The sequence below is a fragment of the Myotis lucifugus genome, unplaced genomic scaffold, assembly GCF_000147115.1.
Source record: "Myotis lucifugus unplaced genomic scaffold, Myoluc2.0 scaffold_175, whole genome shotgun sequence".
Classification (NCBI taxonomy): domain Eukaryota; kingdom Metazoa; phylum Chordata; class Mammalia; order Chiroptera; family Vespertilionidae; genus Myotis; species Myotis lucifugus.
The window spans coordinates 905975-924279 of NW_005871223.1; the positions used below are offsets into that span (position 1 = coordinate 905975).

Below are 18305 nucleotides of genomic sequence, written 5' to 3' on the forward strand. Positions count from 1 at the left end.
AAGAAGTCTGGCGGTGTCCTCATCAAAATGAATGTTTGGGTGGAGGAAACTGAAGGTCCTTGAGACAGACCATCTGCTAGGATTTTCCTCTCATTCTCTGTGTTTCCTCTGTGACTTGGAAGTGTTTCCAAGAGTTCTGCATTTCTGCCAACTGTCACAGACACAATTTATGATTTTATTCTCGTAATTTATGCCAGAGCTTCCCATATCTACAATTACTTTAAAAACAAACTAATCTTCTGGAGTTCTTTAAGAACAACTCCTTTGTTTCCTCCTCCTTATCTATCTTTATTTTCATCTTCCTTAAAAAACAAAAAAGAAACACCACAAATGAATCTTCTAGTTCATCCAGATGTCACAGGGAATGAAAAGGTAACTACGAGCACTCCTTGTCTAACGTGGTAGTATAAGAAGGATAAGATATATGGAAGGCAGACAACATGAAAGGAGTTGACAGTGAGTTTAGAGCAGGTACTGGGACAACGCAGGACAGGATAGACAGAGAATGCTGTGACTACTGAAGGGTGAGGTCCAAGAGGGCTTCATGGAGGAGGAGATTTAGGTCTTTCCCTTGAAAGATGAGCAGTTTGGCAAGGCTGCTATGGAAGAGGCTGGTGTGTATTATTTTGCCGCAACAACATAATTAAATAAAAGGCATATGGGAAGAGAAGACTGGAATATTAACCCCTCTGTTTAGTATAAAATCCTTTTTCTTTCTAGATGCAGCAGTCCCAGCAGCCCCCGCAGCCCCAGCCGTCCTCGCAGCCCCAGAGCCAGCCCCTCAGTCTGCAGGCCGTGCAGCCCCAGCAGCCATTGGTAAGGCCTGGTGCTTCCAAATCAAACATGGGGGCATTTTCCTTAAAGTCTGTTTGCATTTTTCATGTCCCATAATAGTGTTAACAATTAAAATAGCCTAAATATATTCTAGCAATTTCCCCAGAACTTTATCAGAGTGGGATGATATTGATGTTGTAGTTGATGTATTAGTTTTCATAGAAAGCTACAAATAAATGTTTGGGATTTAGTAGATCATACTATTTTTCCTTTTCAAGTTTTTCCAGACATCTCTATGAACTAAAATATTTATATTCAGACACAAAAATATTTTTATAATTTAACGATATATATAGTTCAGAAGATTATCTTCCTGTGAATTTTTACTATAATTTCAAAAAAGCATGAGAGTGCTTTCTGAAATATTATCTTTACTGATGTAAAAAAAAAAAATACTGATTTCAGCAGTTAGCATTTGCTGCAGGAATTTTCAAGTAATTCATAAGTGTTTACTTCTCTGGCTTTGTGAACCGAACTTTGAAATGTGCATCAGTGAACATTTGCAAACCTCAGAACTTACAGCAGCCTTTACTTTTGCAAATGCTGTAGCCCTGCTTTATTTTGACTTAACCTTTTTCTTTAAATTGCCTCTTTTTCTGTTTACCTAAATGTATTCTAAAAAGGATCATTTTCTCACTGCCATCAGTGGTCACATCACTTGCTACATATTGGAAATACCTGTAAAATACTTACTCTGCAGGTAATTCAGCAATGTGAGCTGTGTGCGTGAGTACTACCTAGACCAGTGATGGCGAACCTTTTGAGCTCGGCGTGTCAGCATTTTGAAAAACCCTAACTTAACTCTGGTGCCATGTCACATATAGAAATTTTTTGATATTTGCAACCATAGAAAAACAAAGATTTATATTTTTGATATTTATTTTATATATTTAAATGCCATTTAACAAAGAAAAATCAACCAAAAAAATGAGTTCGCGTGTCACCTCTGACACGCGTGTCATAGGTTCGCCATCACTGACCTAGATAGAGGGAGCTGGCTGCTGCCCATTTTACACTTTGGGAAACTGGTGTCTCTTTTCAAGACAGAATTTGAATGTGGATGGTTTCATAACTTGTAGTAAAGAAGGAACAATATGGCCGGGACTAGAGTACATTAGGAGGGATCAGAGTAGAGTTAGGGGAGACAGGTCTGATATACACGAGTAGGGCTGCTAAGGGAACATGGTCAGCTGGACTAAGACATTCTGTGGACATTTGACAAGCCCCTGCTTTGCTCAGTTTGATCTCCATTTAAAAAGAAATTATCTTTATTGTTGAAAATATTACAGATGTCCCTTTTTTCCCCTCATTGACCCCTCCATCCTGTTCCTACCCCACACCCAAGGCCTTCATCACACTATTATCTGTGTCCATGGGTTATAGACATCCTATATAATAAAAGGCTAATATGCAAATAGACCGAACAGCAGAACAACCGGTCGCTATGACGCACACTTACCACCAGGGGGCAGACACTAAACACAGGAGTTGTCCCCTGGTGGTCAGTGCGCTCCCACAGTGGGGAGTGCCACTCAGCCAGAAGCCCTGAGCTGGGCTTATAGCTGGCAAACACAGCGGCAGCACTAAGGAGTCTGACTGCTGGCTTAGGGAGTCCCCTGGAGGGAGCCGGCCTAAGCCGTCAGACAGACATCCCCTGAGGGCTCCTGGACTGTGAGAGGGCACAGGCAGGGCTGAGGGACCCACCGAGTGCATGAATCTCATGCACTGGGCCTCTAGTATTCATATAAGTTATCTGGTTAATCTCTTCCCTCCTCCCTCCTCCACTTTCCTCTGAAATACGTCCATGTGTTGCATGCTTCAATGTCTCTGGTTCCATTTTGTTCATCAGTTTATTTTGTTCATTAGATTCCACATATAAGTGATATCATGTGATACTTTTCTTTCTCTGTCTGGCTTATTTCACTTAGCATAATACTCTCCAGGTCCCTCCATGCTGTCCGAAAGGGTAAGAGATCCTTCTTTTTTACAGTTGCATAGTATTCCATGGTGTGAATGTATCACAGGGTTTTTCATCTACTCATCTACTGTTGGGCACTTGGGCTGTCTCCATATCTTAGCTATTCTATATATTAAAAGCCTAATATGCCAATCGAGCTCTGTCCATTTTCACATTGTACTTTTGTTAAATAAACTTTAGTAAAGAAAAAAAGAACAGCCACTATGATCTCCATTTTTTAAGGAAATTCTTTATCATGAATCTAGTTTATTTTTAGCTCTGATTCTTTTTTTTTTAATGTGTCTGACATTTACTGCAATCTACCTTCAAAATGCTGTACAAGTAGAGTAATATATAAATATTCACAGACTTCTACTTTATCCTCATGGGTGTATTAGCATGGGTTGGCTGACTGTTCCTTTCAAATGTGGAAGGGAATCCTTTGGATGGGATACTGCTAGCTCACTCTAACGTCTCTCCTAAGAACAAGATATAACTTTGCATTTTGTAATAATTTCTTTAAAAACAAAACAAAACAGGATTTTTTTTTTTTCAGAGAGGAAGGGAGAGGAAGAGAGAGTCAGAAACATCAATGATGAGAGAGAATCATTGATTGGCTGTCTCCTGCACTCCCCTTAATGGGGATCAAGCCCGCAACCCAGGCATGTGCCCTTGACCAGAATCAAACCCTGGACCCTTCAGTCCGCAGGCCTATGCTCTATCCACTAGCCAAACCAGCTAGAGCTGAAATAATTTCAAACTTACAGAAGAGTTGCAAGAATAATAAAAAGTATTGCCATAAACAGTTCACCCAGATTCACTAATTATGAACATTTTGCCACATTTGTGTGTTTTTTTAATTAATCTTTATTGTTGAGATTATTACAGATGTCCCTCTTTTTTCCTCCCATAGCTCCCCTCCACCGGGACCCACCCCACCCCAAGCCCTCGCCACTGTATTGTCTGTGTCCATAGGTAATGCATACATGCATATAAGATCTTTGTCTAATCTCTTCTTGCACCCCCCACACCCTCTTCCCTCTGAGAATCATCAGTCTGTTCCATTTCCATGGCTCTCATGCTATTCCATTCATCAGTTTATTCTGTTCATCAGATTATTTATTCACTTGATTTTTAGATTCACTTGTTGATAGATGTGTATTTGTTGTTCATATTTTTTATCTTTACCTTTTTCTTCTTCTTCCTCTTCTTAATGAATACCCTTCAGTATTTTATATAATACTGGTTTAGTGGTGATGAACTCCTGTAGCTTTTTCTTGTCTGTGAAGCTCTTTATCTGACCTTCAATTCTAAATGATAGCTTTGCTGGGTAGAGTATTCTTGGTTGTAGGTTCTTGGTATTCATCACTTTGAATATTTCTTGCCACTCCCTTCTGGCCTGCATAGTTTCTGTTGAGAAATCAGCTGACAGTCGTATGGGCACTCCCTTGTAGGTAACTAATTGTTCTTCTCTTGCTGCTTTTAAGGTTCTCTTTTTGTATTTTTCCCTTTGCATTTTAATTATGAGGTGTTTTGGTGTGGTCCTCTTTGGATTCCTCTTGTTTGGGGTTCTCTGTGTTTCCTGGACTTGTAAGTCTATTTCTTTCACCGGGTAGGGGAGGTTTTCTGTCATTATTTCTTCAAATAGGTTTTCAGTATCTTGCTCTCTCTCTTCTTCTGGCATCCCCATAATTCGGATATTGGTATGCTTGAAGTTGTTCCAGAGACTCCTTACACTATCTTCATATTTTTTCTTTCTTTCTTTCTTTCTTTTTTTTTTTTTTTGCTCTTCTGGTTGGGTGTTTTTTGCTTCCTCATATTTCAAATCATTGATTTGATTCTCAAGATCCTCTAATCTACTGTTGAATCCCTTTATATTATTCTTTATTTCAGTCAGTGTATACTTAATTTCTGACTGGTCCTTTTCCTTTTTTTTTTTTTTTTTTGGCATTCTCACTAAGATTTTTGAAAGTCTCACTAAGTTCCTCGGAGGTTTCTAGAAGATTCCTGAGTAACCTTATAACCGTGGTTTTGAATTCTGTATCAGTAGTTTGCTTTCTTCCCTTTCTTTCATTTGTGACATGTCTTTGTCTCCATATTTTAGGTGCGTCCCTATGTTTGTTTCTATGTATTGGGTAGCTGTTAAGTCTCCTTGAGTTGATAGAGTGGCCTTGTGTAGTAGGTGTCCTATAGGGCCCAGTGGCTCAGCCTCCCCAATAACCTGAGGTGGACACTCTTAGTGCACCCCTTTATGGGTTGTATGCACAGTTTTGTTGTAGTTGAGCCTTGATTGCTGTTGGTGTCACTGGGAGGAATTGACCTCCAGGCCAATTGGCTGTGGGGACCAGCTGCGACTACAGTGGGAAAGCTGCTGTGCAGGAGACACCCTTATGGAGCAGGACTTGCTTCAGTGGGGCTTTGGTGCTCACTGAGTCTGCCCCTTGAGTGTGTCGCTTATGGATTTGAAAAGCTGTAATCTGGTATGGTCTCACACTGACCACTGGTACACTGGCTCTTGGGTCTCCAGGGAGGTGCAAAGTCAGCCACTGTCTTGGGCTACCAGGAAGAATCTGCAGATACTTCCTCTTTGTATTGGGTTTGGAAGTGCCCAGATGAGGCCCAACTGTGAAGAAAGGCAGGCTGGTGCTGGTGCTGGTTTTTCTGGGCCTTTTATTGATAGGTTTGCAGCTCCCTGACCCAGTTGCAGCTTGTTTGACAGAGTTTTCACCTAAGAAAGGACAGACAATTCATGTGCAAAAGCCACTGTGCACAGCTTGGGTGAGGTTGTAAATTGGGTGGGGTAGGGTCTCAGGGAATCACCAGGGCGGAGCAAACAGAAATGGCTGCCAGTCAGCCCTGCACAGAGGAGGTCCCAGCATGGGAACAATGACTGCCGCGAGCACCTCTGTCTGAAAGAAAGCCACCCCAGAGTTCCTGCCCTGATGCCAGACAGTCCAGTTTCTCGCCATATGTGTCTGGGTCCCCCAGAAGCCTCGCCTGGCACTGGAGCTCAGAGGAAGTGGGAGCTTGTAAATTCAGTTCGTGGTGCAGGCCTTTTAAGAGGAACAGCTAGGTCTCCAGCAGCCTGTGTGTCACTCAGCCCCAATCCGCACTGGTTTTTACAGCCCGTAGTTCTTACTGCCAGTAGGGACTTCTTTCCCCAGCTCTGGGACCCTGGACTGGGGGTCTGGAGTGGGGCTGGGACCCCTTGCTCCTCCAGGCAATCTCCACAAAGGCGATCTTCCTCCTGATTAAAAAAGCAGCACACCTGGGTGCCAGACCAGTCTGTTCCGCACCTCCGCACTTCCTACCAGTCTCAATGCACTTTCTTCTTTACCGCTCTAGTTGTAGTACTTCTACTCAGCCAGCTTTTCCATGGTTCTGGGTGATAGTTGTTTTGTATTTTAGTTGTAATTTTGATGTGGTTGTGGGAGGCAGCAAGTACTGGCGTTTACCTATGCCACCATCTTGGTTCTCTTGCCACATTGGTTTTATTATTCTCTAAGCACACACCCACATTTTTTTCCTAATTTGTACACTTTAGTAAGTTGGAGGTTCATGCCCCTTTACTCCAAATACTTGTGTGTGTGTTTTTTTAACAACAAGGATATTCTCCTACAAAAAAACTTGATACAACTAAAACCAGGAAATTGACAACATTCATGGACTACAATCTATACATCTTTTGCAAATTGTGCCAGTTGCACCAATAATACCATTTATGTCCTTGTTGCAGATTTTTTTCTTGGTCTAGGATCACTCTGTTACCTTTCATCTTGCAAATGTGCAGGGGTTTTTGTTTGTTTTATTTTGGTCTTCACGCATTACATTGAAATTTCTTTTTGAGGTTCCTAGGATTTTGTAGAATGTTACTCGATTTGATTTGTCTGACGTTTCATGATTAGATTCAGATTATATGTTTTTGGTGGGAATATCACAGAGGAGACATTGTGTCTTTCTCAGTACATCACATTAGGATAAACATTATTGGTGATATTACTCTCATCTCTTTGTTTAGGTGATCCAATAGATTTCTTAACTAGAAAGTTATTTTCCTTTTGAAATTAAAAAATAATTTATGGGGATGTTTTATATAATCTAGTTGTACTTTTACTCATTAGACTTTACATACTAGTGTCAGCATAAATTAAAGTATTCTTGCCTAAATTTTTTTTTACATGGGCAGGGAAAAAATGATGATTTGCTAATTCTATTATTTTTTCTGTGATTAACATATGGTATTCTATTTTAAGAAAGAGCTTTCCCTTCGAAATTTGTCTATCTATTGATCCCTAAACTGTGTTTCTCATTTGAAACCTAGCCTTAGCCGGTTTGGCTCAACAGAGAGCATCAGCCTGAGGACCAAAGGGTCCCAGGTTCAATACCGGTCAAGAGCCCATACCTTGGTTGCAGGCTCCTACCCGGCCCAGGCCCTGGTCAGGGCTCATGTAGGAGGCAACCAGTCGATGTGTTTCTCTCACATCAATGCTTCTCTCTGTCTTTCCCTCTCTCTTCCAATCAATGGAAAAATATTCTTGGGTGAGGATTAACAAAATAAATAAATAAATACATAAATACATAAATAAATAAATAAGAAGCCTAGTATTTGACTCCTTGAGTTTAAAATGGGCAATTACTAAAAATAACTTAAATTCTTTCTTCAACTTGATCCAGTATTCTGGAGTTGTAGATGGCTTCAATTAGACTAAATTTGGCAATTAAATTAACTTTTCCATATATATATATAGCTAATATTCTAAGTGTCCGACTGTCTGACCAGTCACTGTGATGTGCACTGACCACCAGGGGGCAGACGCTCAACGCAGGAGCTGCCGTGACGTGCACAGAGAAATGGCACCGCAGACCTGGTGCCAAAAAGCAATACTCGGCTTCCCCCAAGTGGGAGACAGGCCCCACCACCACGCTGGAGCGACAGCCCACCAAATTGTAGCCGATGCTGCTGAGACCCCATGGCGCAAAATGCAGCCCACAGCCCAGCCCAACCTGGAAACGGTGGCTGTGGGCGCCGGGTAATGACGTCATGTAGCAACGTCCGCCCTCCTCTCCCTAGTAACGACTAGCTTCCTTGCGGTTTCTTCAGCCCAGGAACATGACTTGCTTTATAGCCAGGTGCAAACATTTCACACTTTAACCAAATGTCTGTGAAGAGTTTTCCCATGCCTCATCTCATTTGATCCTCACAGAAGTCCTGGAGTATATAGATAGGAGACTTGGTGGAATCCTATTTTCTTTTCATTAGCTGGCAAATGGAGATTTAGAAAGTTTAGAAACTTGACCCAACTGAAAAGAAGTAAGAAATGGTGGACCTTGAAAATGGCTTTAGGTTTTCTTACTGCACAGAAAATAGTCAAACACTGCTGCAGTTAAATATTTTACCCTTTGATCTCCCTGCATGATCTACAATAATAATATGCTTCATGTTGATATTTACTGCTGTGTTGCTGACAATTACGTGAAAGAGAAGTTGGGGTGCTTCACTGGGCTGGAAAAATGTTAGCTACCTCAGAAAGCAGGTTTAATTAAGCAAGTTTATTCTATATATATAAAAGGCTAAGTTGACTAGCGCCTGCGTGATACATATAAAGCTCTCGCTGGCACCAATTGCACGTGTATGTTTCGATCTGTCATTGTTGATCATGAATTTGGTTGACACTTCTATTATAGAGAAAGGACAAATAGCAATATTAAAATATTTCTTCTAATTAATTTCCTTTCAATGTGCACGAATTCATGCACCAGGCCACTAGTATTAGTATATGAGGCAGTAAAAAAGCTTAAAGTAGCCCTTATCTTTTCTTTTTGTATGCAACAAAAAATTCTGGTGGTATTTTTTTAAAAAATTTATTTATTGCCTTGGCTGGTTTTGCTCAGTGGATAGAGCTTCAGCCCATGGACTGAAAGGTCCTGGTTCAATTCCAGTCAAGGGCACATGCCCAGGTTGCAGGCCGGTCCCCAGTAGGGGGTGTGCAGGAAGCAGCCAATGGATAATTCTCTGTCATCATTGATGTTTCTCTGTGCCCTGACTGGGGATGGAACTGGCAACCTTGGTATATCAGGATGACACACCAACCAACTGAGCTATCCTGCCAGGGTTCTGGTGGTATTTTGACAGAAAGCCAAGAAATACAAATTTTGTCAGGTTGACAAATTTGGAATATTTAATGTTAACCTGGCAAATCCTTAGCCTTTTTTTTTCTTTCTAATTTAAAACAAAGACTTATTATGCTGTAATGTTCATGTTAGCAGCACAGATTATGTAAAGAACAGGAGGAAATGAATATAATAGAATTATACCTTTTCAGAGATTAATGCAAATTCATATATGAGCACTTGACTAACAATTATAAGGAACCCATTAATCTGAGAATTATAACTTTTTTTGGCTAGCCATTGCTAATAGGCTATGGTTAAATAATACCTACTTTAACAAGAGACAAACATTAAATATAGGACTGATTTTATTGTTTGAGTATATAACAGTATGATATTGTACATTTTTAACTTTTTTAACCTTTGATTTATCTTACATATTAAATAAGCACATATATATGTCTCACAAGTAAAATTTACACATACAAGTACATTTAATCTATGTACTTTTATGTATTTAAAATTTGTCTATTTAGTCACACATATGTTTAACTGCCATCCTCAGAGTTCTACTTTTCAAAAATGTTTGCTTTAATGTATAGGTACATGTCCTTATAAAATAGTCATTTTATAAAAAAATTTTAATTGGGTTGACATCTACAGTTAAGCAAACATTAAGAGTATATTCATTAGTCTTTCTCTGGCCTTTTATCCACTGATTATTAGTTTATTTGGTTTATAATGTAATACAGTATGTGGGAAATATATAAGATATGAAGGGTATAAATCCTTAGAGAATCATGCTACATATGAATATTAACAAACATGTGTGAATATTAATATCAAGTACCTGAAATATAATAGTTATTTTGGATAGAGTAAAAAAAAAAAGAAACATCTGATTCTATCACAAAGTTAAATCTATAGGGATGTGGGAGATTTGTCTTTACACTTCTTAATTATAATTTGAAGCAGAGGATGAGCTTATGGAGAATGAGAGATGATCTCCCTTTTACACTAGTATTAAAGCATATTGAATATAAGGGAATTTAATATTCTTACTCATCTAATAGTTTCATAAATACTTAATGAATGTATTTTGTGTGAAGAATATATGTTAAACTTATTCAATTTTGACTTCTAAGACAGTATTGAAGTTTTTTAGTGTATTAGGTTGTATTTCACTCACTGGCTTAAAATGTTTCTATCCCAGGGATTGAGCAGGGTTATCAGAACACAGCACAAGATTTCCCCTCATTGTGTTCATAGGAAAGTAATTCCAGAGAAACACAGAATCCCATTACAGCAATCTTAATGGATAGTGAACTCCTGCAGACTGTCTGTGGACTAGGAGTCACAACCTTGTTTAGGTTTTTTTTTTGTTTGTTTGTTTTTTGTATTGCTCTGCTAGTATTTGCTTAATCACCCCACCTACAGTCAAACATTTAGATTGTTTCCAATTTCAAAAATAGTACTTATAGCCTGGCCGGTGTGGCTCAATGGTTGTGCATCAACCTATGAACCAGGAGGTCATGATTCGATTCCTGTTCAGCGCACATGCCTGAGTTGTAGACTCGATCCTTATTAGTTCCACTAAGATTTATTATATACCTTCTAAATATGTTTATTTTTATTATGAACATCCTCAGCATATCTGATTCTCATTTCTGGCCAGTCAGTGCTCTTCATTCTCTGTTTCTTTCCTTGCTGAGACGGAGCAGTGAGCAGGCTGTTAAAGAGAAGCCAGCTCTGGTGCATTTGGGGTTCTGAGTCATGCCATCTCAGGCGAGAAGTGGTGGGGGACACACAGCCACCTCCATTCCCGCGACTTGCCCCACCACTACCTGGTGACATTCACAATTTAATTCAACACGCGCTTATTCAGTACATACAGTGGAGCCAGCACTGTGCCAGAGGTTCTGGAGCGCACTAACAAAGAGCCCAGTACATCCTCTGCCACCAGATGCTTAGATCAGCATATCAGTGGAGAGCAGTAGAAGAGCTGAAAGATTGGATGAGTTTGCGAAGGGTGCTGTAACCAAGTACCACCCACGGGGTGACTTAAGCCCAGAAATGCATTTTCTCCAGGTTCTGGAGGCTAGAAGTCCAAGATTAAGGTGTTGGCAGGGTTGGCTCCTTTGAGGGCTGTGAGAGAGAATCTGTCCTGTGCCTCTCCCCTCGCTCCTGGTGATCTGCTGACAATGCTGGACATTCCTTGTTTTATAGAAACAGTACTCCAGTCCCTGCCTTCATCTTCTCATGGGGTGTTCACTATAAATGTGTTTGTTTTGAAATTTCTCTTTTTCATAAGGACCCCAGTCATATTGGATCCGATCTCACCCTCAAGACCTCATTTTAACTTGATTACCTCTGTAAAGATCCTTTCTCCAAATAAGGGTTGCATTGTGAGGTACTGAGCGTTAGGACGCTACCCTGTCTTTGGGGGAGGCGGCAATTCAATCCATAACAGGTGAAGAGGAATATAAGTTTGGGACGCCTGATGGGGAGAGTGGGCGCAGTGAGCATGGAAAGGCACCATTGTTCACTGCTATTGACTGTCCCCTTGTTGGTCTGCTCTCCTAGTGACCAAGAGCAGCTGGAACGGGTAGGATAATGAATGGTAGCGGCAGCACCCATCTAGGCAGGTCCACCTCTGCTGTAAAAAAGTGCACCTAGGAGTCAAAACCAACAGAACAGAATGGGCACTTTTTCAAGAAGTGTCATCAGCAAATCAAGCTTTTCTGTGAAAAGCTTTTCTGTAAGAAAAGCTGGTGCTCACAGGTTAAATCTAGGGAATCCTATGCTGTCTGTCATTTCTTCTATAATCACTTTTCTGTGGAAGAAGAGCATCAGGAAAGAGACAGGGTGCCTTTGCTGGAATATTACACGTGGCCTCTAGTTTGGGCCTAATTACAGTTCTTAACTTGAAAGATACTTTTAAAGCTTATGAGTTGTTGTGATTAAATTAACTTTAATCAGATGTTAACAGGCCATGATTTAAAGTTACTTCCAGCTTTAAAGAAAACAATGTTTAGCCCATCCTGCTGTGTCATTTCTTTTCATCTTAAACGCAGGTGTGCTAGGTGTGTGACCTGGAAAATATGCTAACAGAAAACTTTAATAATGTGGCTTTTTAAATTGACTCATCCTTGTGTCGTTATCTTAATATACTGAATTTATGCCTTTTAAAGATACGCATAATAGTTGCTTAAACAATTGCATTAACTTTTAGTCAAAGTCATGTGTGAAATTGTCATATAGTCTTCCTCAAAAAAATTATGTTCCATTTAGAGAAATTGAGAAATTTTTCAGAATTTAGATAATATCATTCTCCTTTTCAAATGAAGAAAATCAGGTCCAGAGAAAGTTAGTGAACCATGTTGCCTTTCTTTGCTTGAATTTGGATTTTTCTTTTCATTATGAAGGAAAAGGAGGTATAATATTTATAGAAAGAAGTTGGGGAAGATATCCTAGAGATTTTCATTAACAGGACAGATAAATTTGATATATTTCCTTTTTACTAAAGAACTGATGGTGTGCAGATTTAAAAAATGACTGCATGCAGGTTGCTAGTTATCTTGCAGATAAATGCGTACTAAACACTGTAAGCTCCAGGCCGCTGGTTCCCACTCAGGGTGCCCGCAGAGGCGCCTGGCTGGGCGGAGGAGCCTGTGCAGGGCTGGGGTCTCTGTGGGGTCTGGTGCCCGTGAAGGGCTGCGCTTCATTCATCCAAGGACCTGCAGACTGTCTGTGGACTCTGTCAAGTGGCAGAACAGTTTGGAAATAAAGGTTGCCTTGGTGCTTTGTGCTTCTGCTCACCAATAATGTGCTCACGGGTTGTTGCTAGAGCAAGAACCTCAGCGGCCAGGAGGCAGGGACAGTGCTTTACCCACGTTTGTGTCCCTGAACCCAGAGAAGTGCTTGGATCTGGATGAGCATTGTCAAATGATTTGTTGAGTGTCATAGCAATGAATGAAGAAACTTCACAGAGTACCCATAAGTAAAGAAGAACACAGTTCGGAGGGCAAGGTGACAAACCCGCTGTGAGGCAGGTGCGTCGCTAACCGCAGTAGTCCTGCCACTAGGTGACCAGTCGGGGTCTGCTTCTGCTGCCAGGACAGCCCCAAGAAAGTCGCTTTGCCACAAAAAGATTCAATTAAATAGAAATTATTAGTTAATGACGCACTTCCTTTAGTAATGGTTGAGCAAAAATTTAATAATCTTGAATAAATGTGTGTTGTCAAAATAGACATTTAGGGATCAGGCAGAATATACATCAAAAAAAATTTTTTTTTCAATCCTCACCCAAGGATATGTTTTTGGTGATTTTTTTTTTTGCTTTATTTTTATTTAATTTAATTTATTTATTTATTTATTTATTTATTTATTGCAGAAAACTACTTTCTTAATTTTATTTAAAAAGTACACAAGGTCACAAAACTAGATCAAGTTCTTACTTTTTTAACCAAATTTGTTCCTATAAAGTTCAAAATCTGCACCATTAGATATTTAAGCCAGAAACTTTAAATACAAAAATCATCTTTGAAACTGACACTATCAATTCTCTACTTGCATATGTGAAGTGTCAAAATCTTTTTTTCTCAGTAGTACAAGTTTATTTATTATAAATGTTCACAGTTAGGGATGAGAATAAGTGAATCAGTGAATTGTGGTTCTTTTGACACTTGCATCATTAAATAAGTTAGTAGAAAATGTATAGTTCTTCCTTGATTGGAGCCAATCCCAACAGATACTTTCCACAGTCAAATTACAAAACAGGGTACTTTTTTTTTTTTTTACTTGATTTTTAGAGAGAGGGAGAGAATGAGAGAGAGAGAAAAAAACAACAACATCAATGTGAGGAACTGATGGGTTGCTTCCCACATGTGACTTGACTGGGATCAAACCCACAACCTTTTGGTGTATGGGAGTACACTCCAACCAACTGCGCCACTCAGCCAGGCCAAAATACTTCTTAATATATTCTTTTTGTTCAGCAGAGAATGTGTTTACTGGAGAGTGACTATGCGTTGTTGACCTGTTCCACCTGACGGAGATCATGAAGCCTGTGCTCTGTCTGTGGTTGCAGTGGGAACACGGCACAGCTCCCACCCCTCCTCAGAGTGTGAGGGCGGGGGAGAGGCAGCTGCCTTGTTGCTAATGAGGGCATCACAGTGCCCAGGCACAAGAGCACTGATTCACTCTGCCGATGCCTGAGGGCGTGGCTGGCAACTGGAGCCTGTTCAAGGCTGGGGTCTTTTTGAGGGTGCAGGACAGGATGAAAGGGAGGATGTTCTGGGAGGATTAACATCTGAAAAGGGGCAGGTGGGAGAAACCATCATCAGCTCCTGCATGGATGGAGTTCAGAGAGACCTTTCCCTGTTTGTTCATTACATTGCAGCAGGAAGATCAAACATACACAGATGGCAATTGTAGGACCTCAGTTGACCTGTTTTCTGACCTATTTTGGTCAATTTAAAGTTCCAACTCTCACTACAAGGATGACTCCAAAATCTAGCCAAGCATCAGATCACCGGAGGGACCATTTACAAAATACAGATTTTCAGCCCTCGAAATTCTAATTCAGGAAGTCTGGGGAGGAGTCCAAGAGGGTGACTCCTTAAATTTCCCCTGTTGGTTTTATGCTCCTCTGCCATGTGTAGGGAGCCTTTGCAGGAGACATTCAGTAACTTGATTTGAAATGCTCAGTAATGGGATTTCTGTGGGGAGTTGGTGGTACTCCTTCTTTTCCCAAGAAAATTGCACATGCAATCTCTTGCGTGCTCATGTACATATACAAGTTAAAGCCAGTTGCATTTAGTGCCAGGTGGCCTTGAGAGGAATGTAGTGAAGCACCATAGCTGAGAGTACTGGAGATGATAGATCATCCCATGGATTTCCCCTGCTGCTCTCAGTGCTCTTGGCCTCTGAACCCGTCACAAGCAAAAGCTGTGGCCCTTCACATGCAAAAGCTTTTGTGTCTATCAGTATTTACTTTATTAGAAATTAAAACAAATATTAAAAATATTTCGTAATTCTAAAATAAAATTACATATGAAAAGAAATAACATTTTTAATGAAAAATGGGTGTATATTTCAAACTAAAAATTAATGAGAATGACACTGTTTTACAGTTTTGAAAACTTCAGTGTCTGGGTTAAAAAGACATTCATTTTGTTGCAGTATCACACATTATTATTCTCTGGAAAACTGCATAGTACACTCATGAAAAAATGAGTGAAAAAGCAAATAATTTCTTAGTGTTATGAAAATGGTTTTGACCTTGTAGACATCCCAACAGAGTCTTGGGGTCCCCCCAGGGATATTATCTCTCAAGGTCACCCAGTGGGCCACCCACCATTCTCCAACATAATATGCACCCACATGTGTTCCTGGGTGCTTGTGCTCAAACACTAGCTTTTCAGGGACCTAGTTACTGCCTTGGCTCAAAATAAAAATCTGAGGAGATCACTACAGTGTTTCATTCTAAGAAATACTCTACTTGAAGCAGACTTTAAATGAACGTAGAGAAGGCAGCTAAGTGTTTGTTGAATGAACAAATGTTAGATAATTATGTGTTGTGTACCTTAATCAGCTAATAAGATTAGACATCTTTGCAGCCGACCATTTAGAATCTGTGATTATATTCAAATAAATTAATATTTGGAAGCTAATATTCCAATTAAGAACAGCACTAGATTGTGGTTAGGATCATGAGCTCTGGACTCAGAAAGATGAGTCTGAATTCCAGCCCCAAAATTTACAGGGATCATGGACTGACTTCACCCCTCAAAGCCTCCACTTCTTCCATCTGTAAAAAAAAAAAAAGCTTCACAATTTCTTATATTCATTCCCAAAATTCAGACACCTGTGAGAATGGAAATTTTATTTATAACTCATTGAACAGCTAAGCCTGACCTGATTAATTTGGTAATAAAAGCTGACCTCGGATGTGAAGCTCTTTTTATTTGTTTTATCTGATATGACTGTTTGTGTGTTTTGCTGCAGAGATTTAAAATGTTTGATTATGGAGTACTGTCTTAGATCTTGCTTGGTCTATGTATTATGAATGTTTCATAGTAAATCATATGTGTACTGAATTTCATAGCACACATGCCCAGGGTTTGTGTGAGAGACTGAGGGTGGTATTATCCTTTCAGGGTTAGCTGGGCTCGCTGGGCTCATGTATGCAGGTGCTGTCTAGAACACTGCCTCACACATAGAACCATATTAGCTTTTGTTAAAGAAATAGGGTCTATTTCCAAATAATCATAGAAACCACTGAATAGAAAAGAACTTACTTCATATTTTATGAACGTTTTTGCATCACTGAAAGATGGATTTTTGTTTTCTTTTCCCCTCTTCATTTGGGCAGTGTGAGAAAGTGGCAAGCTGCTCTTTTCCTTCCATGTATTGGGGGAAATAGTAACATGGGTGGAGGTGCACCTTTCTTGTTAGGAGGCAGGTTTGGAAATTGAAGGCACTTCATGGTTAGTCATTCTGTCCATTTTTTCTGAGCACCTACGGTGTGCCTGGCACTGCTGGATACTAAGGATACATTAACAGACAAGCCCAAGTCTTTAAGTCACTCACAGTCCAGTGTGAGAGAAACAGGTGGATCAGGTGTTGTGCGAAATATTCAGCTTTAACAGAATCAACCCAGTGATGCCCTATAATTAGGGTTGCCAGATAAATTAATTTCAGCTTTAGGTAAACAATGAATAACTCTAGAATTATGTTCCAAATATTGTATGGGGCATACACTAAATGCGATATGTGCCCCATGCAGTACTTGGGACATACTTAGAACTAAAAAAAAATAAATAAATAAAAGTGTTGTTTATCTGAAATTGACATTTAGCTGGGTGTTCCATATTTTCATTTGCTAAATCGGGCAACCTTAAATATAATCCTGGGCTATTTTTAGCCATAGCAGCAAGCTCTGAGGAGGAAATATATGTTTCATTCATACTGGGTAATTGAGTTTTTTAAAAAAGACTGTTTACAGAGGTATGGGTAGGTTAAGGGAAACCAGGCATGACAAAGGGCCCCAGGCTGGAAGCAGTTACCCCCGCCCCCCCCGGGCTCTGTGGCCATGGCACAAGAAGGAGAGAAAAGGAGAGGGCTGCTGGCAGGAGCTGTGGCCTTCCCAGAGAGAGATGTGTTCCACCAGCAGAGACTTGTACTGAAGGAAATTGGCAAAAACAAAATTGGACTCTGCTCCCTCCCAACTATACCTGCTCCTGCCCTGCGGTCTCCAGGGGCTGCGCCTCCCCATCTAGACGTAAGAGGCAAGGGGCCAGCCTGGCCACACTCCATCCAGGAGGCTGGTGACAGGCCCCCGTGGGGTGGGGCGTGGCCTGTGGAGGTGAGTGAGAAATGTGAGAAATCGCCTGCACAGTTCTGATGTGTACATGTCAAGATGGCCTTGCAGAAGAACATGTCCTCTGTCACAGTAGTAAAAGGCCAGGTGGAGGGAAGGGGGAGAGGGAGAGAAGGCAGGCACGAAAAGGAAGAAAAGCTCAACAGTCTGAAATTTAAAGGTTAAGGGAAAAGTAAGTCAGCACTACCAGTGATTTTAGTCTAAAGTGATTTCACTTCTACTGGACAGTGTTTTTTTCCCTAGAAGAACCACCACAATTTTTTGTATCAACTTAATGGACAGAACCAGGGCATATGGGCCCTCATCTGTGCCTGCACTTGCACGACCCTGGAAGTGAGCACCTCCTCAGAGTTTGCGCCCTTGGTGCCCCAGCCCAGCCCAGCCACCCGTGAGAGTAGTGGACCTTTCTCCTCCGTCCAGTGGGAGGCTCAGTCGTGAGAGTCCGGACCTAGGGCCTGCTCTGCCTCAGCACATCCCTGCCGTTCATGCAGGGCAGGCAGGGCCTATGGTGCTTGAACAGATCCCCCGACCGAAAGCTTGCATTTTGCCAATGAAAATGTTTTCTAATATGGTGACACTAAAATAAGCCAGCTGATGAAGGGAGAGATAAGAAGGACATTTGAGCCACTGGGTCACTGCTGGAGTATGGGCTCCTTCATCAGGACTCTTCAAATAAATGCCAAGTAACCACATGGAGAGGACTTTTAAGTGGATTGGGCACTTCAGATGGTCACCAGATGGAGGCCAAGATGGAGGTGAAAATAAAGGAACACACTCTGGCCTGGCACCTTTGTCCTGGAGTAGTTGAAGACTCTCTGACCCTGGGAGTCAGTCTCTGTGTCTGTGATGGGCACCCGGGCTGACGCCCTCTTTCTCCTGTCACATTGCAGTTTCCCAGGCAAGGCTTGCAGCAGACACAGCAGCAGCAGCAGACGGCTGCCCTGGTGCGGCAGCTCCAGAAGCAGCTCTCCAGTAAGTACCCCTCTTGCCAGGACAGATGGTTCCTGGGAAACTGAAAAC

General features: G+C 41.0%; 1 protein-coding gene across 1 annotated transcript in view; it reads left to right on the forward strand.

Annotated features, from left to right (window-relative positions):
* Positions 1-17723, forward strand: part of LOC102429519 (mediator of RNA polymerase II transcription subunit 12-like protein) — a 107003-nt gene extending 89280 nt beyond the window's left edge. The window contains exons 29-30 of the mRNA XM_023760179.1: positions 721-816; positions 17529-17723. Of these exons, the coding sequence (XP_023615947.1) occupies positions 721-816; positions 17529-17723 (291 nt within the window). The remainder of the gene's footprint in view (positions 1-720; positions 817-17528) is intronic.
* Positions 17724-18305: the final 582 nt, after the last annotated feature.